The following is a 22,952-nucleotide window of genomic DNA, read 5'->3' as shown; positions in this document are numbered from 1 at the left end:
TTATTATTATTAGAGGTACATATTGTTTTAACTCAGTCCGAACAAATATATATATTAAAAGAGATACAAAAATAACAACAAGATGCATGTGTCACAGTGGTAAAAGTAAGTGCATCTCAACCAAGAGGTTGTGGGTTCAATCCCCATCAACAACATTTTTGCCCCGTTCTCACCGGAACTCTACCCTAATAATAATAATAATAATAATAATAATAATAATAATAATAATAATAATAATAATAATAATAATAATAATAATAATAATAATAATAATAATAATAATAATAATAATAATAATAATAATAATAATAATAATAATAATAATAATAATAATAATAATAATAATAATAATAATAATAATAATAATAATAATAATAATAATAATAATAAATAATAATAATAATAATAATAATAATAATAATAATAATAATAATAATAATAATAATAATAATAATAATAATAATAATAATAATAATAATAATAATAATAATAATAATAATAATAATAATAATAATAATAATAATAATAATAATAATAATAATAATAATAATAATAATAATAATAATAATAATAATAATAATAATAATAATAATAATAATAATAATAATAATAATAATAATAATAATAATAATAATAATAATAATAATAATAATAATAATAATAATAATAATAATAATAATAATAATAATAATAATAATAATAATAATAATAAGGGTGTGGGAGCCCAGATTGTTTCTCGGCTCCCCACCAATTTCATGTAAACTTTTATTCTTATTTTAATGAAAGTTTATAATAATAATAATAATAATAATAATAATAATAATAATAATAATAATAATAATAATAATAATAATAATAATAATAATAATAATAATAATAATAATAATAATAATAATAATAATAATAATAATAATAATAATAATAATAATAATAATAATAATAATAATAATAATAATAATAATAATAATAATAATAATAATAATAATAATAATAATAATAATAATAATAATAATAATAATAATAATAATAATAATAATAATAATAATAATAATAATAATAATAATAATAATAATAATAATAATAATAATAATAATAATAATAATAATAATAATAATAATAATAATAATAATAATAATAATAATAATAATAATAATAATAATAATAATAATAATAATAATAATAATAATAATAATAATAATAATAATAATAATAATAATAATAATAATAATAATAATAATAATAATAATAATAATAATAATAATAATAATAATAATAATAATAATAATAATAATAATAATAATAATAATAATAATAATAATAATAATAATAATAATAATAATTGGTTGAAAGTTGCTGAGCAGGACTACCTAAGACAACGAGCTAAAGTCCATGATCTGATGCTTCATGACTCTAATACTCGTTACTTTTATGCCAAAATTGCCGACAAGCGAGGCTAAAAAGATTGTTGGCAAGATCACCGATGGGAATGGCACCCTCCGCTCCGGTGTAAGAGCGTAGCCGAGGGGTTCCTATCCTATTATAAAGGCTTTCTAGGGACTACTGCGAGAACGGATCTTCCCACCGATTTATTTCACACTCAAACTGTCTCCCCTGCTGTTTATCCTAATCTTCAGGGCCCTGTCACTGATCTCGAAATTCTCCTTGCTCTTAAATCCATTGATAGGAACAAGAGCCCTGGAGTGGATGGTTATACTTCAGGTTTTTTTCAGGATGCTTGGAGTGTGGTTGGCAAAGATTTCATCGCTGGCTTTGTCAGGGAATTTTTCAATAAAGGGACCATGCCCAAGGCTGCCAATTCCACTTTACTTGTCTTAATCCCAAAGAAGCCTATTCCAGCCTCTGTGACTGATTTTCGCCCTATTGCTTGTTGCACTACTTTCTACAAGGTAGTGAGTAAAATCCTAGCGAACAGAATCAAAACTATTCTACCTGAAATCATTGGGCAAGAGCGGCGCTTTTGTGCAAGGCGGGGATCTCTTTGACAATTCCATGCTTGCACATGAGCTCTCTTTCAAGTATTCCAGGTCTTTACTTACCCCTAGATGTATCCTAAAGGTAGACATTCAAAAAGCCTTTGATACTGTCAATTGGGAATTTTTGAGGAGTTGTCTCACTTTACTCCATTTCCCTCCTAAACTTGTGGCTTGGGTGATGGAATGTGTGACTACCCCCTATTATTCTCTCAGCATAAATGGTTCAGTGGAGGGTTTTTTCCCTGGCAAAAGAGGACTGAGGCAGGGAGATCCTCTTTCTCCTTACCTCTTTGTTATCTGTATGGAAGTTTTATCTAGAATTTTGAGAAAATTACCAAGTGCAAGGGGGTTTTCCTACCATCCTAAGTGTGTGCAACTTAATCTCACACATCTAGTTTTTGCAGATGACCTTCTTATTTTCTCTAGAGGAGATGTTCCCTCTATTGTTGCTGTTGCAAACTGCCTTAAAAGGTTTGAGGATTATTCTGGTCTTAAAGCTAACCCTATGAAGTCTTGTCTCTATTTTGGGGGGGTGGCTACTGATGTGAAGTCTCAAATCCTTTCCCTTACTCACTTTACTGAGGGAGAGTTCCCTTTTAGGTACTTGGGACTTCCTCTCCACACTTCCAGGCTCACAAATGAAATGTATTACCCACTCTTGGAGAAGCTGCGGGTAAAAATTGGCCATTGGACTAACTCCCACCTCAGCTATGCAGGGAAGCTTCAGCTTATCAATTCGGTTATTTTTGGTATGCAAAATTTCTGGGGAGCAAGTGTCATTTTGCCAAAAGGGGTAGTGAAGAAAATTAATAAAATTTGCGCAGACTTCCTTTGGGGCATTGAGGATGGTAAGCGTAGGCATGTTTTTAAAAGTTGGCAGACTCTATGCCTACCTAAAACTGAAGGTGGGATGGATATAAAGGAGGTCATGGCTTGGAATCATGCTTTAATGGTTAAATGGGTTTGGAAATTGCTGCATAGACCTGATGGGATCTGGGCTCGTTGGGTTCATGCCTACCTTCTTAAAAGTGTTGATTTCTGGAACATCCCTCATAGCATTAGTCAGTCGTGGTACTGGAACAATGTTCTTTACTCCAGGGACAGACTTTTGCAACTAGCTGGCACTCCTTCTTTGGCTGCACAGTGTGTCCAGGATTGTATACAGCAGTCTAAGTTCCTTTGCAGCTCCATGTATGAACTGCTCAGACTCAGAGCTCCTTTTCAGCCTTGGTCAACTATTATCCACAGCTCAATCAGTGTCCCAAAGCACAGCTTCATCAGTCTTCTTGCTACTCAGAACTCTTTGCCTACCATTGATAATTTGTGTGCAAGAGGAATTCACTTGGTTAATCGTTGTTCCCTCTGTGAGAATGCAGCTGAACAGGGATCGCACCTCTTCTTTACGTGCCCCTATTCTACAGCTGTTTGGCGTCAGGTGGGAGCATGGCTGAAAGTGGCTATTGATAATGATCTTCCTAGCACCCTTCTTTGGTTTGAGACTCTCAATAAGGGGAGTAAGCAGGCACAGCAACGTTGTCTTTGTGCTTTCACGGCCACCATTTACCATATCTGGCATGAAAGGAATCGAAGGATTTTCAAGGGATTGAAACGACCCCCTGAGATTCTTAGCTTGCATATTCAGTTTGTAACTCTTGTAAGACAAAGGTGACTTGTAATCTGCTTGGTGTCTAGGGCTTTTTTATCTTGGTTTTTGTAAGGGGGATTGCTTTGATCTCCTTTGTAGATCTGGTCTAGGGTCTTGTAAACACTCTAATCTTAAATTTATAAAGATCCTTTGCATTTCTACAAAAATAAAAAAAAAAAAAAAAAAAAAAAAAAAAATAATAATAATAATAATAATAATAATGTAGTTGTAAATTAAGCTCATGTTGATAGAATTGCTGGGGATTGAATATTCAAGAACAGGAGTAAATAACGTATTAATAAATGTACCATTTGAATAATTGAGATAGTTTTGAAGCACTTGCCAAATATTTAATAATTATAATAAAAATAATAATTTTGATTTAAATAGAAAACAATACAAAAATAGTACGTAAATCCCGACAATTTATTTCTATATAATTATGATAAAAAAAAATTAGAACCGAACTATATTGCATTATTATACAAATTTGCTACCTCCATCGCGATCATTAATGTTCCTATGATTAAAATATCTTTTACAAAAAATATAAAAGCTCTCTTCCTATTCCACTCATTTTCATTTGACCCAATTTGAACACCGCATATATCCCTCATTAGGGATGTCATTGGGGCGGGGCGGTGGTGGATATAGGCTCCCCCGTATCCGTACCCACCAAGTAATTCCCATATCGGTACCGCCCCACCACCCACGGCGGGTACAGGTTTCCATACCTGTACCCGCCCCACTGAGTGAAAATCTAGAGCCATACTCGCCCTGTTTACCAACCAACCACCTATGTTATAATTTTTATCAATATTTTTTTAAATAAAATTTACTTTAATCACTATAAATATCCGTGAATTTTCGTATTTATAATCCTATTTTAAATTTTCAATAATAAAATCAATAAAGAATATTATAGAAAGTTATGATAATATACGAAGTATATTTTTTTTAACAATTGGTGGGTAAGCGGGTATTTGGTGGGTATGACGTAAAACTCATCCCCGCCCACCACCTAAACGGTGAAATTTTTGTACCCGCACCACCATCAACTAAAGTTGTACCCATACCAGCCCCAACTGATGCGGGGCAGTACCCGCTGACATCCCTCATTCCCTATTATTTCAAATCTTTATTTTTAGTGTAACCAAATTCAACCCATTTACTTTTAAAGTCCAATTTTAACCAATAGCCTTATAGCCCCCCAAATATATTCCCCACACTAATTGTCTCACATTTAAGTATTTAACCCTAATTCCTTCTTTGACGTCACTCCCTCATCACCTAATTTTCTCTCCCAATCTACACTCTCCCATCTCCCTCACTACCGTCGGCTCCCTCCTCTCACTCACCCCCTTTCAAATATTTTATTAACTCCATCTTTACATCTAACACTCTATTAAATCATACAAATAACATTCTTTTATATATTTATTTACACTAAAACTTGGGAGAGACGGTCTCTCACTAAGTTATTGAGAGACCAATCTTTCGTACCTTTTTATTTGTATTTCGTACCATTTTTATTGTTGATCGTGATATAGTAATTTTGTACCTATATACATAATAAATGTACCCATTTTATCATTAATCATGATTTGTACCTATTTTATTACCTTTAGTACCACTTTTTCTTAAAATTGTACAATGGTCTCTCAATAAAGCTTATTAAGAGACCGTCTCTCAGGAGACCTACTCATTTATTTATGTGCCACATGAAATACTAATCCATGATATTTCTCTCCAATGTATCGATTTTTTGGCTCTATGAAATCTATACTTAGGGGGTGTTTGGTTGGAGCTTTTGGAATGGATTGGAATGGATTCGGGCCATTCCAATGTTTGGTTGGAGCATTTTGGAATGGAGTTAGATACCTGATGGATTCTAACTCCATTCCAACCCCTTGGAATCCCATACCCATCCCTCTCCCCAAGTTTCCAACTCCATTCTACCCAACACATTATTATTCCCATACCCGGATTGAACCAAACAAGTTTAAACATGTATGGGGTTCTAACTCCATATCTCCTTGGAGTTAGAATCCATTCCATTCCATACCGAATGTTTGAACCAAACGCCCCCTTATTATTCTGAGATTTACTTATTATTCTGAGATTTTTAACTACTCTTGGTGTATTAAATAGCGCATATTTAGATTTTTTGGTATCAAAGGTGTTTTTTTTTTTCGATTTTAACTAATTTAGTTCGAGTTAATGTATTGTATTTTAATTTTGAGGTCATACAGATCTGATTTTTAAAAGTATCATTTTCGCAATTTTTTAATTTATTCAGAATATTTTTGTAAATTTGTAACTTTTCAATTTGTATTTTCTTGATGTTCAGAATTTATTTGTAAATATTATATGGATTTGTAAATATTATATGGATTTGTAATTTTGTATAGTTGATTTCATGTATTTCTATATTTGATAGAATTGTAGCTGTAGAAATTAAGGAGCTGTACCAATTTTCGTGTTTTTTTCATTTAAAAACATTAAAAACAATATATTCATATCAATACACAGTATTATTTTGGAGAATTTTTTGGAATAATTAAAGATACAGCATAATTAACGATATACTCCCTCCATTCAACTCTACTTTGTATATATACTTTATGCACAAATATTAAGAAAACTATATTATAGTATTAAAAGTACAACGAATGGATAGAAAGTGTTGTGATTTTGTGTAATTTGTGGGCCTTAATAGTGGAATTATAGTATTATAGTAATAAAAGTACAACCAAATAAGGAAATGTGCAATGTGGAGTTGAATGGACGGAAAAGGAATAGGGAGTAATGTGGAGTTGAATGGAGGGAGTAGTGTTCACTAATTAATGAAATTAAACCATATGAAACCTTAAAAATTATAAACTGGGGAGAGGGTAATTAATTCTTGTGAGAAAATGGTGGGGTCCCTTATGAAATAAAAGATTTTTAACTCTCTAAAAATGAGGAACCAATCAGAAAGCTTTAAATGCTTCAGCTTTTATAGATAGGGGATGAGACACAGTGACAGACCTTGCAACGATTTCATAAAAAATTAACGAGTTTGAATCTTGAGATACTTCTTGACTATTATTGGAAAAATGACTGCTACAACATTTTAAAGTCGTGGTTAATTCTTCCCTTCTCAATCTTGTGATAAAAACAACTTAAGACAGAAGTTTCGTGTTCACTGTCTCGTTAGGATTAGAGCCGCAAATGCAGTCTTTGCAAATATATTAAACTATAAAAAGAAGTTTTGCTACCCTAAAATTTCGTTTCTGGCTACGCTGCACACCACTAGTCGAGTTATTCACTGAGTTGGCACATGTCTATTGATGTTTATGGGTCATTTAATATGTCAATAAACTTAGGCATAACGTCAAATTAGTCAATTCTGGTAAATTTGAATCATATCAATTACAGGTTATGTGATTTGTGTCTTTTTGTCATCTTGGTACAGCACTTTGAGTCTAATTTCCGTCAAGGGGCAGGTAATTCGAATTTTTGCCAGGTCTAAATCTCTAATTGAGTGCGCCTTAAAAAGGTAAAATCATTACTAATACTAGGTAAAATGCTTGATAGCATACTTTTTAGCAGAAAAAGCTATCAACAAGTCAAAATAGATGCAACATTCAACTGTAACTTAAGGCAATGGAAGATATAATATTCTGGCTCAATGTCAATGACCGTGACACACAGCTAGCCGATGTATATACCAAGGCTCTAAGCAGGCATTAGTTCGAGTTACTTATTTCCATATTGGACAATTGTGATTTGCATGCTCCAACTTCAGAAAATGTTCAATATTCGAAGAAGACCATGTTCAACTAGATAGCATAGAGAATTACTAACCCTAATTCTGTTGAAAATGACAGAAAGTGAAGACATGAACATACCTGGATCATCAAATCAGGATCTTCTAAATAGAATCGAAAAGAAATAATATCAGGGCGACACGTCCAGAATATACCATTCAAAAAAGCTGAAACAGATGATCTTGAGAGTTTCAAATAATAGAGGGTTAGCTTCAGCTCTGTGATATTACGTGGGGGTCCAAGATTAACATCTCCAAGTTCTTCTTCATTAAATTTGATACTATCACATACAGACTTCACAGTATACACCCATAAAAATTTGTTAGTGCAAATAATAGAGACATTCATTCAGACTCAAAACAATTATACAATACAATACCTGATAAAGAGAGTTGGCTAGCGAAATTTCCACAGCATGGCAGCTTCTTAGTCCTGTCATTAGCTTTTGCATTTTGAAAAATCCTTGAGTATCAAGGTAATTAGGTGTAGTGTGAACAGAAATATCGCAACTGGCTTGACTACTAATGGTGATAGCAGGATAAAGGCCAAAGGTGCCTCTATATATGAACTTCGTCAAACTTGGAGCATCAACCATAACATCTACCAAACCACCACAAATTTTCAAGCAAATCACCTTTAGCCGAATACTTAAAACCCTGATAGTTGTCAGCATTGGACAGCTGCATAAAAGCAAAGTCTCCAATGAAGCTAATTCAAGTAGTAGTTTGCCAAGATCCCCGTCAGTAATACCAGAACAATAGATATCTAGTACCGTCAAATTTCTCAATAAACCAGGCTTTGACATAACCGGCCAACGATGAAAAACCAAGTCTGAGAACTTAAAACACACAAGACTTGAGGTCTCAAGAATGATTGTCCCATCTTTAGGTAAAGTGTTACGTAAAGTAAGCTCCTTCAGTTGACTACAACAAGGAATGACAATAGTTTTGAAGCCAGAGCAATTATTAACCGACAAACACCTCAACAACAGGCACGAACTAATGATATGATTTAGCATACGTTCCTCCACATCGACATATAATAATTCCAAAGTCTGAAGAGATTCAAGATTTATGGCTCCGTTGTAGTATGGTATTTTGACTTTAATACAATTAATTTGTCTTAGAGATTTTGCGGAGAGCAAAATGTCAGGCAATTGGTACTCAAAAACAGGACTACCAAGATCAAGTTTTTCAACCTGATTACGCACAGCTATCCTAAGCCACTCATCAATTTTGCTAGGTAACTCTTCAACGTGAGGTAACTCTTTAACAATGCAACGTAAGTCTTTAACATTGCAACCACCCACTTTATGAGAATTTGGAAATCTAAGCCTGAGCGTCCTTACGCGCAGATTATCTTTAGCGTATCTTTGCATTCTACTATCTATATATCCTAATAATCTAGCAGAGACTTCCTCAGAGGGCCAATATCTGTGAGGGGATTTCGGCTCACAATAATAATGAAATTCAATAATTGGGTTTGTAGCCGAAATATGAGCCCATCTTTTCGACAAGATACAAGTTCTATATGCCTCCCTCGTATCCAAAAAAGAAATGATGTGATGTAAGATGAAATCCGGTAAATCAGAGAACCTGTCCAGAGTATTCAGCTGCCCAGATACCGTTTCCTCGCAATCGGGGTTCATTTCACTGAGGAATTTCGTCGAACAGGTGGTGTGTACTGTCGCAAATTTCAAAATTCTCCTGCAAATGTGAAAAAACTGAGTTAAACAACATGAAGGGGTTTAAGATGAAGCAAAACGAGTAATGCAGACTACGATTACCGAGTAATAGCACGCAAAATGACTGGCACGTAGTGTAGCCTGTAGAGGAGATGAATGGAGAGATGAAATGGTTCAGTTCCATTAACCGATTTTCTAAAACTGTTAACCAAAGCTGATCCAATCCATGACAAAGTTAACAGGTCGGTTCACTGAACTGCTTTGTCCAAACGGTTTTGGTTTACCGAGCCTACAAAGTACAAAATCAATGGTTTTTCGGTTTTTGATTTAATGTGGTTTGATTTATTCTGAATACTCCTAACTAGGACGAATAAAAATGGATATGGTTATTGACTAGGGGTGAAAAAATACGAATAACTTTTGCAAACCTAAACCATAAGAACTAAATTTAGAAACCTTGATATTCGGTTTTTCCCAATTCATTTAGCCGACCATGTTCTTTTTTAAGTGAAAACCAGTTCTGGGTATGATTAACATGGTTTTGAACCCCCTTCATTTTTTTCCCTGTTTATTAAACTTATTAATTTATATTAGTATTTTTTTTTTCAGTTCAACTCTATTTAGCTCAGTTCAATTTAGTTATACAAAGATCGGTTAAATTCCATTAAGTTCAACTCACTTTTGTTGTTTTGTTCAACTACTTCCAAGTTCCAACCAGAAAGACCCCTAACCTAAAGTAGGTTTAAACCCGAAGATTACTAGATTACGGATGATTAGGATGTGTATAAGACTATAAGTGAATATGACATAGTATACAATCCTATATTTTTTTTTTGTCCCGATGTAGTATAAAAACCGATACTTTTTTTTAGGAAATATAAATACCTATACTTGTGGATGAGTAACCTTAGAATGTCAATTTATTCTAAAAAGGATAATAAATTAGTTACTTTCAACATTAATCAAGCACTATTATGGATTTTGAATTCTCACCCATAAAATGTCTTAAAATTCTTGCTCTATTGTCACGTATAGTCTTATCGCATTTTTAAACCAATGAGAAATTTAAAATTAACCATACTATCGTGAATGAGAAAACATAATTTAAATTGAATAAAAGTAGCGTATTATTTATTGGTTAAGATGTATAAAATTTTCCCAACAAATAAATTCTTGAATAATCCTGATATATCACAACTTGAGCATAAATATAGCCCAAAAAATATACACCGTGGCCTTGATTTTCAAAGTATTTTTGGACTTAAAAACACTTTTCGACCAAACATATCTTAAATTTAAAAGCTAATAGTGGATTCTCAAAAGCTTAAATACCTTTTTGCCCATAAAAATAAAAGCATCAATTTGGTGTTCTATTTCTTAAAAACTTCTTTTGAAAAATTAAGTTTAAAAAATAGAAACTCATTTTAAGCAAATTAGGCCAAACATGTTCTAAACCTCAATCAGTACGCTCAAAACAACTTGAACACAAGAATGTCCTTTCAAGGCCCAAAACAAGAATGCGCTATTATAATTAAGATGTACGGTAATATGATACACGGTACACCGATGTGGCGATGTCTGACTGAGTGTAACTTAGAAATTTGCAACGAGAACTATAAAATTAAAACACAAATTGTTGCACAAGAGTGTAAGATTAATTTATGTATAAAACTAGTTCAATAACCAAAAGCCTATATAGATTAGTTACTAAACTTGTAAAAAATATTTTATTTTGATAACCTAAAATTTTATATAGATAACTTGTCGTGTTTCCATCATACAATGTGGTCTTGTTAAAATAAGATGAAAATATTATTAAATTAAATTTTATTTTTGGATTTGTCGTCTTTTAGGCAATTCTAAATCTGGCATACGAAATCACAAAAACCGCTTTCAAAATTTCATCTAAACTTCAAATATGCCTTCAACAACGAATCGAGCAAGAAACTAACTAAATTTTGTAAAAGTTTCACTACTTTCGTGAATTTCTCATAATTAGTATTGATTAGCAGTTAGATTTTTAGTAATAAAACGGACTAGAGAAGGATTCAAACTCGAAAAACGCCCCTAATCACCCTTGGGTCCTGACCAAGCTACTCATTCACATGACCATATCTCACCAGATTCGAAACAATAAAGATCACATCAAATACACTAATCCTACTTGCAAAGAGCCATAATCGTCCATATCCATACAAATCGTACTACTTCAAAGAATACACTAAAAAAGAAGCATACAAAACAACGAACCGTAGACGCCCATATCCATACAAATGCGGATTTGATTAAAATTCCAATTCATGTACGCAACCAAGCATTTCACCAATGCAATCTCAATCGTAGATCAACCTTCTTTGACTCGAGTGTATTCGAGCAATTAGCATCCGGAAATTTAATCCGTTTTAAAGGGTGCCCCCAACATTTTGCCATATCTTTTAGTTCACTCATCAAAAGCTGCAAACACACAAAAGGTAATTCGATTTTTGAAGCAATATTAATACTATGTAAAATGCTTGGTAGAATACTTTATACTCGTAGCAGAAAGAGCTGTCAGCAAGTCGAAATAGATACAACATTCAAATGTATGACTGACCGACTGACCGTGAGACATAGCTAGCTGATACATATACCAAGACTCTAAGCAGGCATTAGTTTGAGTTACTTATTACCAACTTAGACAATTGCAATTTGCATGCTCCGACTCACTTAAAATGACCAATATTCCAAGAAGACCATGTTCAACTAAATAGCATAGAGAATGGAAAAAATGATGACATGAACATACCAGGATCATCAAATCAGGTTCATGAAAAAAAAATTGAAAAGAAATAATATCGTATGCACGTCCAGAATAAACCATTCAAAAAGTCGACATAGATGATCTTGAGAGGATCGATCATGGAGGCTTAGCTTCAGCTCTGTGATATCGCGTGGAGGTCCAAGATTAACATCTCCGAGTTCTTCTTCATCAAATTTGATATCGTCACGTTCAGACTTCATAGTACACAGCCATAAAAAATTGTTAGTGCAATTAATATAAACATTCATTCAGACTCTAAACAATTATACAATACCTCATGATAATTTTCGGATAGCGAAATTTTCAGAGCATTGCAGCTTCTTAGTCCTGACATTAGCTTTTTCAATTTGAAAAATCCTCGAGTATCAAGGTATTTAGGTGTAGTGTGAACAGAGATAACACAACTGGCTTGACTACTAATGAAGATAATACAATCAGGGTCAAAGTTCCCTTTATATTTGAACTTCGTCAAACTTGGAGCATCAATCGTGACATATAACAAACCATGGCATTCATCCAAGTAAATCTTCTTTAGTTGAACACTTGAAATCCTGATCATTGTCAGCCTACGACAATTGAACAAATGCAAAGTCTCTAATGAGGCTAATTCAGGTAGTAGTTTGCCAAGAACCCCGTCTGTAATACCAGAAGAAAAGAGGTCTAATGTCCTTAAATTTCTCAACAAACCAGGTTTTAACATAACCGGCCAACGATCATCACAAATGTCCGAGAACTGAAAACACGTAAGATACGAGCTCTCAAGAACAATTGTCCCATTTTCGGGTAAAGAATAAGTTAAAGTAAGCTCCTTCACTTGACTACAACAAGGAATGACAATAGTTTTGAAGCCGAAGCAATACTTAACCGACAAACACTTCAACAACAGGCACGAACTAATGATATGATTTAGCATACGTTCCTCCACATCAACATCAAATAATTCCAAAGTCTGAAGAGATTCAAGATTTATGGCTCCGTTGTAGTATGGTATTTTGACTTTAATACAATTAAGTTGTCTTAGAGATTTTGCGGAGAGCAAAATGTCAGGCAATTGGTACTTCAAAACAGGACTATCAAGATCAAGTTTTTCAACCTGATTACGCACAGCTATCCTAAGCCACTCATCAATTTTGCTAGGTAACTCTTCAACGTGAGGTAACTCTTTAACTATGCAACGTAAGTCTTTAACATTGCAACCAACCACTTTATGAGAATTTGGAAATCTAAGCTTGAGCGTCCTTACGCGCAGATTATCTTTAGCGTAACTTTGCATTCTACTATCCATATATCCTAATAATCTAGCAGAGACTTCCTCAGAGGGCCAATATCTGTGAGGGGATTTCGGCTCACAATAATAATGAAATTCAATAATTGGGTTTGTAGCCGAAATATGAGCCCATCTCTTCGACAAGATACAAGTCCTATACGCCTCCCTCGTATCCAGAAAAGAAATAATATGATGTACGATAAAATCTGGTAAATCTGAGAACCTGTCAACAGTATTCAGCTGCCCAGATACCGTTTCCTCGCAATCGGAGTTCATTTTCACTGAGGAATTTCGTCGAACAGGTGGTGTGCACTGTCGCAAATTTCAAAATTCTCCTGCAAATGTTAAAAAACTGAGTTAAACAACAGAAAGGGGTTTAAGATCAAGCAAAACGAGTAATGCAGACTACGATTACCGAGTAATAGCACGCAAAATGACTGGCAAGTAATATAGGGAAGATGAAGGAGATGTATTTTATTTAACGACGTCCTGGAAACACGCAAGTTTTCGGTTTTTTTTGAGAAAAGAGGAACTATTTTTGGGACCCCAAAATTACTAGAAAGGTTTTTAACCTTATAAACGGTTCGGTTAACCGCTCATGTGCTCAGCGGTCGTGTTCCCCGATATTCCGATAATCTTTCTACAAATACTTTTTTTTCCCAACTTTTGTTTATTTTTTTTATAGTGGTTTAATTAAATTTTCATTATATATTATACTCAACAATGATGTTAATTAGACAAATTTTAATATTAGTTAAATGATTATAGTACCTTACGGCTCTGTTTGGTAAAACGAGCTGAAAAGGTACCTGAAACTCAAAAGGTACTTGAAAACTAGAAAGCTAACTAAAATACGAAAAAGTAGCTGATAAGATAGCTAAAATTTAGGAGCGGATAAACTGTATTATATAAAAAAAAAAAAATTGGCAAAAATTAATCTTACACTCTTGTACAACAATTTGTGTTTTAATTCTAATTTTCTCATTGATTAAGAAATACAATAAGACGATACTAGACAACAGAGCAATAAGTTTGAGATCTTTATGGATGATATTTAAAATCCATAATAGTGTATATTTAAAATCCATGTGTAGCTAATGTTGAAAGTAGTTAATCAATACATACATATATATAAAGTAGGAACTTTTCGAGCGATATTAGAGAGTCCAACTTTTTTATAATTCCTATATATAAAATAATTTTTATATTAAATTATTATCATTATCCTAATAAGTGTAGATTTAGCTTTTTCCTCTTAATAATTTATGAGAAAATTATCCTAATTGAAGTAGATCCAATAATTTATGAGAAAATAATCCTACTAGAAGTAGATCAATTATTTATGAGAAAAATAATACTAATAGAAGTGGATCTAATAATTTATCCATTATTCTTTACTAAAATAATAATAGGAAAATAACTTTATAAAGAATATTTATTTTGAAAATATTTATAACGCAAAAAAGGTCATATAATAAACATATAAAAGTGTTAAAATTGTATATTTTATAAACATACAATTACTCTTTGTGAGAAAAAAATCAAAAGAGACCCTAATTTTTTACAAATATAAACTATTCTCCAAAATCTAAGTTGTTCGACTTTAACTACTTAGTGAAACCCACCCTTGTAGTAATAAAGATAATTTTATTTTAAAACTTTTTTGAATATTTGAAAGATTTACAAAATATTCGAGTTGTTAATTATAACCAAACCCCTAATTATCTTCCAAAAACCATAAGAAAAAGTGATTTTTATTTAAAAAGAAAAACTCGAGAAAAAAAAAAAAATAACATGTCATAATAGGAAAAAAGAATTAAGGAATGACATTTACTTATCATTTGGCTTTTACAATGGCGGTAGGAGGAGAAATTTTTTAATAATGACAATATTAGAAATAAACAACTTCAACGGTGGCATGAAATAGTTTTAATTCTGAATATGGTTAGATTACCAATAATATTCAAGAACCAGCTAACTATGATTTTATGAATGAATGAGTGTATAATAAATATATAGAAAAATTGTGCGGACTATATATAATCTGTTATTATATCACCAAATTTTTTCTTCAATCTGGTTTCAAATTCATATCAAATCCATAATAAACGTTAAAAATGTATTGAGTTGCCAAATATACAAAATTATTCGGTTACATCAATTTTTATTTTCTAAATTCTAATTCATCTATGTTTTTTTTATCCACTTAACTATTTACCGCGGTTTGCGTATGGCTGGTTATTACTATATCATGCACTGATTATATATTTAAAAGTGCAATAATTTTTGCAGTAGCTTTTCATAGTTTTTTTTTTTCTTTTTTTTTTTTTGTTGTAAAATTTCCATTTTGGTGCCCCGAGGTTTGGGTTAATTCCACTTTAGTGCCCTGAGCTTTGCATAATTCCACTTTGGTGTCGTGAGGTTTCGACTACTTCCCACCTTGGTAACCCGAGTATTGAAATAAAATTCCGTTTTTTGTTAATGGTTAACTATGAGGTATCGCATATGAGTTTAGTTGAATATAAGGTACTGCTTAGTGTAATAAATTAGGTTAAAATAAAGACAACTAATTGCATATATATTGGTTAAGAAGTGAAACAATTGTACATATATAATTAGTAATTTGAAGCCAATTTCTTAAAATTGAAACTCTTTTTTGAAAATTTGTTCTTTTTGTTATTATAAATAAAGAGTAGAATAATAATGTAAGATAATAATACTTGATTTTGTTGATAGACAAAATTTCAAATAAACAAAAATGAGTTATAATTTTAATAAAACTAATCTAAAACTAATCGAGTTTAACAGTAGTATCCTAATATCCTACTCCCTCCAATCCACACAAAACTCTTAATTTGCTTTTTGGAGGTCGGACTTTGAAAAGTTGATCGTTAATTCACTCAAAAATATATCCCACATCTACAAAATTAGATGTATTATATATTTCGCATGAAGTTCATAGGGAACAACCAGTCTTAATGGTAGATAGTCAAAAACAAATTTATTGTTTAGAGATCTAACAAAAATCCTCCAAACAGTTTACATATATAATTGAGACACTTGTTGTTTTGCGTACCACCATCAACATTTACACTGTCGTATGCTTACAAAATGGAATATATTGGTAGATGTTGTAAGTTAATCTAATTTGTGAATCTTATAAAAGCCAGTCTCAGTTATCACGTGTTCATTTTAAGAAAGTAAACCACATTTTTGGGAATGACGTTTTAAATTGACTAAAATCGGTGGTGCGTACAACAATAAAAATAGGTAACTACATAATATAATTAACGTAAACAAAAAAGAGTAGCTTTTATGTTAAATGGACCGATGGTCCATCAATAATCAACTAAATCAACCCAATAGTTTTGTGTATTCCGATTTTCAACATAGTTAGGAATTTTTTTTTTATCAACTTAATAGAATTCTACTACAAACCATGACAATGTAAATTAAACCAACGTTTGCAATCTAATGTTCAACAAATTCTTAGAACATTCAACATGCATATTGTAAAAGATGATCCTAATGGAAGCCTCATACATTCTATATAATAGAATCACATATATTTTTGTACTGTTGTTTAGAGACTACTAATTTTATTGGAATTTAGTATGGATTTGATTTTACGATAAGTATATAGACCAAAACACTCTTAGTTGTAGATAGTCAAGGTAAACTTATGCTATAAGAAATCTAACATTTTCTCTAAACACACTAAATATAGATAATTATGATACATATTGCTTTACGTAACACCATTTAGTTTTACGTAATTGTTATAGGTTAAAATAATTTGTAAAACTCATAAAGGTCTGTCTCAGTTAGTATTGTATTAAGGGCGGTTCATTTTTGGTAAGCTGCACTATGTTTATGGAGATAACGTTTTGTATTTAATTAAAAACCAGTGATGCCTATCCAGGGAGAAACAATCTTGCGTTAGTTTTAGCAGATATCTTATCGCTTTGTAGTTCCTTTATTTCAGTTCAATGGGTGTATACTAGCCGTACGAACAATAGTGTCGCCCATGCTTTAGCTCATTTCTTACCTTTTGTTGCTGGTAGAGTTGTATGGTCGGATAGTCTACCGCCGACTGTGAACAATGCTGTTTTATTTGATTCGTTATCTATGCAGTAAAGCCTTCGGGCTTTCCCTTTCAAAAAAAAAAAAAAAAAAAAACCAGTGATGCCTATAACAATAATGAAAAAACTAACTACATACTCTTACAATGTTACTTGATGTTTTACAACTGAAATGATAACTACTAAATGACAAAACTTCTATGCTAAAAGCACTAATAGTTCATTGATGATCAACTACACCAATCACGAACTTTTATTTATCAATGATTTAAACATAATTGAACTTTTTTTATCAACTATAGAATATATTTATACAGATGATCTTCATGGGAGTCATGTGCATCGCACGGGGTTTTCAACTAGTACAGTAATATTTATGTATAGAACTAGTTTAATAACCAAAAGTCCAAATAAATTAATTAATTAATAAACATGCAAAAAAGGTTTTTTTTATAACCAAAAATTTTAAATGGGTAAGTTGTCGTGTTTTCATCGTACAATGTCGGTTTGTTATAATAAAATTAAAATATAAATTAAATTTAATAATGAGTAAATTACAAACAACTCCCTTATATAGTCATCATTTTTGAAATAACTCCCTTTTATAATTTTGTATCCAAATAACTCTCTTTTAAAACTTGTTTTTCAACAAATCAATGCCTCTTCACTGGAACTAAATTTAATTTTATAATTTGATTGATTTACTCTTCCTATAACGTAATCCTCACATCCTTACTAAGTTTTCAAAACCTGTGACTCTGTGACTAATTCCAAATCTCTCTCAAATATAATACACTCAAATAATGCACTCTGAACGAAAAAGAATCAAGCATAAATTCCCCGTTTCGTCTTATTTTAAAGAATAACGTAGTGAGTAAACGGGCAGAATAGTAATTTAACATCTTATATAAGTGAAAAATGAAAGGAAAAACGGATTTTTGGCCGAAAAATTTAAAAATAAGTCTCATTCCAGTGAAGAGGCATTGATTTTTATAAAAACATGTTTTAAAAGGGAGTTATTTGAATAAAAAATTATAAAAGTGGGTTATTTCAAAAAAGTCGATTATATAAGAGAGTTATTTATAATTTACTCTTTAATATTTGTGTTTCTCATCTTTTGAATCTGTTTTATATTAGAAGAAAACAATCTTATAGAAAAGTTGCTAAAATAAAAACACCCGGGTCAATTACTAAGGCTCAACGACTAGGCCCAATAGAACTTGAACACAAGACTGTCCTTCAGGCCTAACACAACTTAAGTACAAGTTTAACCCAATTGTTATCCGTCATCGACAAATTACCCATGCCGATTAGCGTTGACAGATTTATCTAAACTACCAAAAACACCCCCCTCCCACCCCAGATTACCCAAAACTCTCATTCCTTCGTCTCTCAAAATCTGGCATACAAATAAAAAAAAAAACCGCTTTCAAAATTTCATATAAGACTTCAAATCCGTCATCATCAAAACTTCACATACGTCATCATCGACTAGAGAAGGATTCAAACTCGAAAAACGCCCCTAATCACCCTTGGGTCCTAACCAAGCTACTCATTCATATCTCATAATTCGATGACCATATCTCACCAAGTCAGCAGTAACAATGCTTCCTTCACATGTTCTCAATTTTCCATTATCGGAGCTACAGCCACAAATATTCATTTTACGAAGTATAAGGGACACCAACATTACAAATTCGAAACAATAAAGATTAAAATTCCAATTCATGTACGCAACCAAGCAGTTCACCAATGCAATCTCAACTGTAGATCAACCTTCTTTGACTCGAGTGTATTCGAGCAATTAGCATCCGGAGATTCAATCCGTTTTAAAGGGTGCCCCCAACAATTTGCCATATCTTCTAGTTCACTCATCCAAAGCTGCAAACACACAAAAGGTAATTCGATTTTTGAAGCAATACTAATACTATGTAAAATGCTTGGTAGAATACTCTTTATACTCGTAGCAGAAAGAGCTGTCAGCAAGTAGAAATAGATACAACATTCAAATGTAACTTAAGGCAATGGTAATCTTAATACTCCGGCTCAATGTATGACTGATCGACTGACCGTGAGACATAGCTAGCTGATGTATATACCAAGACTCTAAGCAGGCATTAGTTTGAGTTACTTATTACCAACTTAGACAATAGCAATTTGCATGCTCCGACTACAGAAAATGACCAATATTCCAAGAAGACCATGTTCAACTAAATAGCATAGAGAATGGTAGAAAATGATGACATGAACAAACCTGGATCATCCAATCAGGTTCATGTAAAAAAAATTGAAAAGAAATAATATCAGGGCGGCACGTCCAGAATAAACCATTCAAAAAAGCTGACATAGATGATCTTGAGAGGTTCTGATCATAGAGGCTTAGCTTCAGCTCTCTTATATCGCGTGGAGGTCCAAGATTAACATCTCCGAGTTCTTCTTCATCAAATTTGATATCGTCACGTTCAGACTTCATAGTACACAGCCATAAAAGATTGTTAGTGCAATTAATATAAACATTCATTCAGACTCTAAACAATTATACAATACCTCATCATAATCGTCGGATAGCCAAAATTTCAGAGCATTGCAGCTTCTTAGTCCTGTCATTAGCTGTTTCAATTTGACAAATCCTAGAGTATCTAGGAAACACGGTATAGTGTGAACAGAGAGAACACAACTGGCTTGACTACTAATGGTGATAATACAATCAGGGTTAAAGTCCCCTTTATATTTGAACTTCGTCAAACTTGGAGCATCAATCGTGACATATAACAAACCATGGCAGTCATCCAAGTAAATCTTCTTTAGTTGAACATTTGAAATCCTGATCATTGTCAGCCTACGACAGTTGACCAAATGCAAAGTCTCTAATGAGGCTAATTCAGGTAGTAGTTTGCCAAGATCCCCGTCTGTAATACCAAAAGAAGAGAGATCTAATGTCCTTAAATTTCTCAACAAACCAGGTTTTGACATAACCGGCCAACGATCAGAAGTCGAGTCTGAGAACTTAAAACACGCAAGACTTGAGGTCTCAAGAACGATTGTCCCATCTTTAGGTAAAGTGTTACTTAAAGTAAGCTCCTTCAGTTGACTACAACAAGGAATGACAATAGTTTTGAAGCCGAAGCAAAACTTAACCGACAAACACTTCAACAACAGGCACGCACTAATGATATGATTTAGCATACATTCCTCCACATCAACACCTAATAATTCCAAAGTCTGAAGAGATGCAAGATTTATGGCTCCGTTGTAGTACGGTATTTTGACATTAATACAATAAACTTCTCTTAGAGATTGTATTAATACATAACCGGCCAACGATCATCACAAATGTCCGAGAACTGAAAACACGTAAGATACGAGCTCTCAAGAACAATTGTCCCATTTTCGGGTAAAGAATAAGTTAAAGTAAGCTCCTTCACTTGACTACAACAAGGAATGACAATAGTTTTGAAGCCGAAGCAATACTTAACCGACAAACACTTCAACAACAGGCACGAACTAATGATATGATTTAGCATACGTTCCTCCACATCAACATCAAATAATTCCAAAGTCTGAAGAGATTCAAGATTTATGGCTCCGTTGTAGTATGGTATTTTGACTTTAATACAATTAAGTTGTCTTAGAGATGTTGCGGAGAGCAAAATGTCAGGCAACTGGTAGTTAAGAGGACCATCAAGATCAAGTCTTGCAACCTGATTGTGCACAGCTATCTGAATCCACTCATCAACTTTGCAAGAAAACTCTTCTAATTTGCTAGATAACTCTATTTGGTCAACATCGCAGCTAAACACTTCATTAGAATTTGGAAATATAAGTCTGAGCGTCCTTACACGCAGGTTATCTTTAGCGTATCTTTGCATTCTACTATCTATATATCCTAATAATCTAGCAGAGACTTCCTTAGATGGCCAATGCCTTGCGGATGAATTCTCATTCTTACAATAAAAATGAAACACAATAATTGGGTTTGTAGCCGAAATATGAGCCCATCTTTTCGACAAGATACAAGTCCTATACGCCTCCCTCGTATCCAGAAAAGAAATAATATGATGTACAATAAAATCTGGTAAATCAGAGAACCTGTCCAGAGTATTCAGCTGCCCAGATACCGTTTCCTTGCAATCGGGGTTCATTTTCACTGAGGAATTTCGTCGAACAGGTGGTGTGCACTGTCGCAAATTTCAAAATTCTCCTGCAAATGTGAAAAGACGGAGTTAAACAACATGAAGGGGTTTAGTTCAAAGCAAAAAGAGTAATGCAGACTACGATTACCGAGAAATGAAGGAGATGTAGGGAAGATGAATGCAGATGTATTTTCTTTCTTTAACGAAGTCCTGGAAACAAAGGGAAGTGAGGTTTGAACCCAAAGATTTGCTAGAACAGTCACTAGGAGAGTAGGAGTAGGGTGCGGTGCGGTTCCGTGCGGTTCGGCCAAACTCTATACCTAAAGGTTAAATCGCACTATTTCTGAATCGGAATTTTTTTGGATAATGAGTGTTCATTAGCAAACTAATTAGAGAATTAGTGTCCGTTTCAAATTATTTTGGCTCAATGAGTCCACGTCATTACTTTTTATTTGATTTTTATTTTTTATACAAAACCACTAAGAAACCTAGCGGCTTTAGAAAATGTCATTGGCCAAATATCTATCACTTTTAGAAAAATAGCGTAGAGAATAAGCCGTTAAGATACCTAGCGACTTTGTCCAACCAATTGCAATAGGTAATAGGTACACTACAAAATGGTAGTGCTAATATGGTAAGCCGCTGGGATTCCTAGCGGTTTGCTTCAATTACTAGGCCCAGTACAACTTGAACACAAGACTGTTTCTGTTCTTCACGCCCAATACAATAACCCAATCGTTATTCGTCATGGACAAATTAACGATTAGCATTGACGGTTTTATCTAAACTGCCAAAAACACTCCCGCCACATTACCCAAAACTCTTAATCCTTCATTCTCTATAAAATTGACAAACGAAATCACAAAAACCGCTTTCAAAAATTCATCTCAACTTCAAATCCGCCACCAATAACGAATCGAGCAAGAAACTAACTTAATTTTGTTTCATTACTTCCGTGAATTTTTCATAATTTTATAGTTATTAAAACGGACTAGAGCACAATTCAAACTCGAAAAATGCCCCTAATCACCCCTAGTCCCTAACCAAGCTACTCTTCACATATCATAATTTGATCTACAATCTTCCCACTCCATTATCTGTGCTTAAACAGCCACAAATATTCATTGATCTACAATCTTCCCGCTCCATTTGCGAAGTACCCGGAACAGCAACATTACAAATTCGAAACCATATAGATCATACCAAGTACACTAATCCTGCTTGCAACGAACCATAATTGTCCATATCCATACAAATCTGTACATCTTCAGTAAGACACTAAAACAAAGGCATACAAAGCAACTGACCATAGTCGTCCATATCCATACAAATCCGTACTTCTTCAGCACTACACTAAAACACTAAAACAGAGGCATACAAAACATTGTTCTAAAATAGAGGGAGGTGTTTGAGTAAAATTCCAATTCATGTATGCAACCAAGCAGTTCACCAATGCAATCTCCACTGTACCTCAACCTTCCCTGACTCGTGTATATTCGAGCAATTAGCATCTGGAAATTCAATCCGTTTTAAAG

General features: G+C 32.8%; 5 protein-coding genes across 5 annotated transcripts; all 5 read right to left on the bottom strand.

Moving 5' to 3' along the window:
* Positions 1-7,284: 7,284 nt before the first annotated feature.
* LOC141609453 (uncharacterized) lies at positions 7,285-8,441 on the bottom strand. The gene is made up of 2 exons (XM_074428502.1): positions 7,831-8,441; positions 7,285-7,745 (listed from the first exon to the last, which is right to left on the bottom strand). Exons 1-2 carry the CDS (start codon positions 8,254-8,256, stop codon positions 7,464-7,466), a joined length of 708 nt encoding a protein of 235 aa, XP_074284603.1. The 5' UTR covers positions 8,257-8,441; the 3' UTR covers positions 7,285-7,463.
* Positions 8,367-9,099, bottom strand: LOC141608754 (putative F-box/LRR-repeat protein At3g18150). Its single transcript, XM_074428098.1, has 2 exons — positions 8,472-9,099; positions 8,367-8,374 (listed from the first exon to the last, which is right to left on the bottom strand). The coding sequence occupies exons 1-2, from the start codon at positions 9,097-9,099 to the stop codon at positions 8,367-8,369; spliced, it is 636 nt and encodes a 211-aa protein (XP_074284199.1).
* A 3,080-nt stretch (positions 9,100-12,179) lies between these two features.
* LOC141608753 (F-box/LRR-repeat protein At3g03360-like) lies at positions 12,180-13,478 on the bottom strand. Its single transcript, XM_074428097.1, has one exon. It carries the CDS (start codon positions 13,476-13,478, stop codon positions 12,180-12,182), a length of 1,299 nt encoding a protein of 432 aa, XP_074284198.1.
* A 5,398-nt stretch (positions 13,479-18,876) lies between these two features.
* On the bottom strand, positions 18,877-20,571 carry LOC141606652 (uncharacterized). Its single transcript, XM_074425860.1, has 3 exons — positions 19,832-20,571; positions 19,539-19,751; positions 18,877-19,165 (listed from the first exon to the last, which is right to left on the bottom strand). Exons 1-3 carry the CDS (start codon positions 20,468-20,470, stop codon positions 19,031-19,033), a joined length of 987 nt encoding a protein of 328 aa, XP_074281961.1. The 5' UTR covers positions 20,471-20,571; the 3' UTR covers positions 18,877-19,030.
* Positions 20,572-20,586: 15 nt separating this feature from the next.
* Positions 20,587-21,426, bottom strand: LOC141608752 (putative F-box/LRR-repeat protein At3g18150). The gene has a single exon (XM_074428096.1). It carries the CDS (start codon positions 21,424-21,426, stop codon positions 20,587-20,589), a length of 840 nt encoding a protein of 279 aa, XP_074284197.1.
* Positions 21,427-22,952: the final 1,526 nt, after the last annotated feature.

Source organism: Silene latifolia, chromosome 10 (assembly GCF_048544455.1).
Source record: "Silene latifolia isolate original U9 population chromosome 10, ASM4854445v1, whole genome shotgun sequence".
NCBI classification, from domain to species: domain Eukaryota; kingdom Viridiplantae; phylum Streptophyta; class Magnoliopsida; order Caryophyllales; family Caryophyllaceae; genus Silene; species Silene latifolia.
This window is presented reverse-complemented; position numbering and strand designations above follow the sequence as displayed.

Bases quoted from the DNA above. Each gene is read 5' to 3' on its own strand.
- LOC141608754 (XM_074428098.1), bottom strand. From the start codon at position 9,099: ATGAACCCCGATTGCGAGGAAACGGTATCTGGGCAGCTGAATACTCTG.
- LOC141608752 (XM_074428096.1), bottom strand. From the start codon at position 21,426: ATGAACCCCGATTGCAAGGAAACGGTATCTGGGCAGCTGAATACTCTG.
- LOC141608753 (XM_074428097.1), bottom strand. From the start codon at position 13,478: ATGAACTCCGATTGCGAGGAAACGGTATCTGGGCAGCTGAATACTGTT.
- LOC141609453 (XM_074428502.1), bottom strand. From the start codon at position 8,256: ATGTCAAAGCCTGGTTTATTGAGAAATTTGACGGTACTAGATATCTAT. The intron at 7,746-7,830 runs GTATTGTATTGT...TATACTGTGAAG, and splicing joins TAGCCAACTCTCTTTATCAG to TCTGTATGTGATAGTATCAA.
- LOC141606652 (XM_074425860.1), bottom strand. From the start codon at position 20,470: ATGCTAAATCATATCATTAGTGCGTGCCTGTTGTTGAAGTGTTTGTCG. The intron at 19,752-19,831 runs GTATTGTATAAT...TGTACTATGAAG, and splicing joins TATCCGACGATTATGATGAG to TCTGAACGTGACGATATCAA. The intron at 19,166-19,538 runs GTTTGTTCATGT...GTGTGTTTGCAG, and splicing joins AACCTGATTGGATGATCCAG to CTTTGGATGAGTGAACTAGA.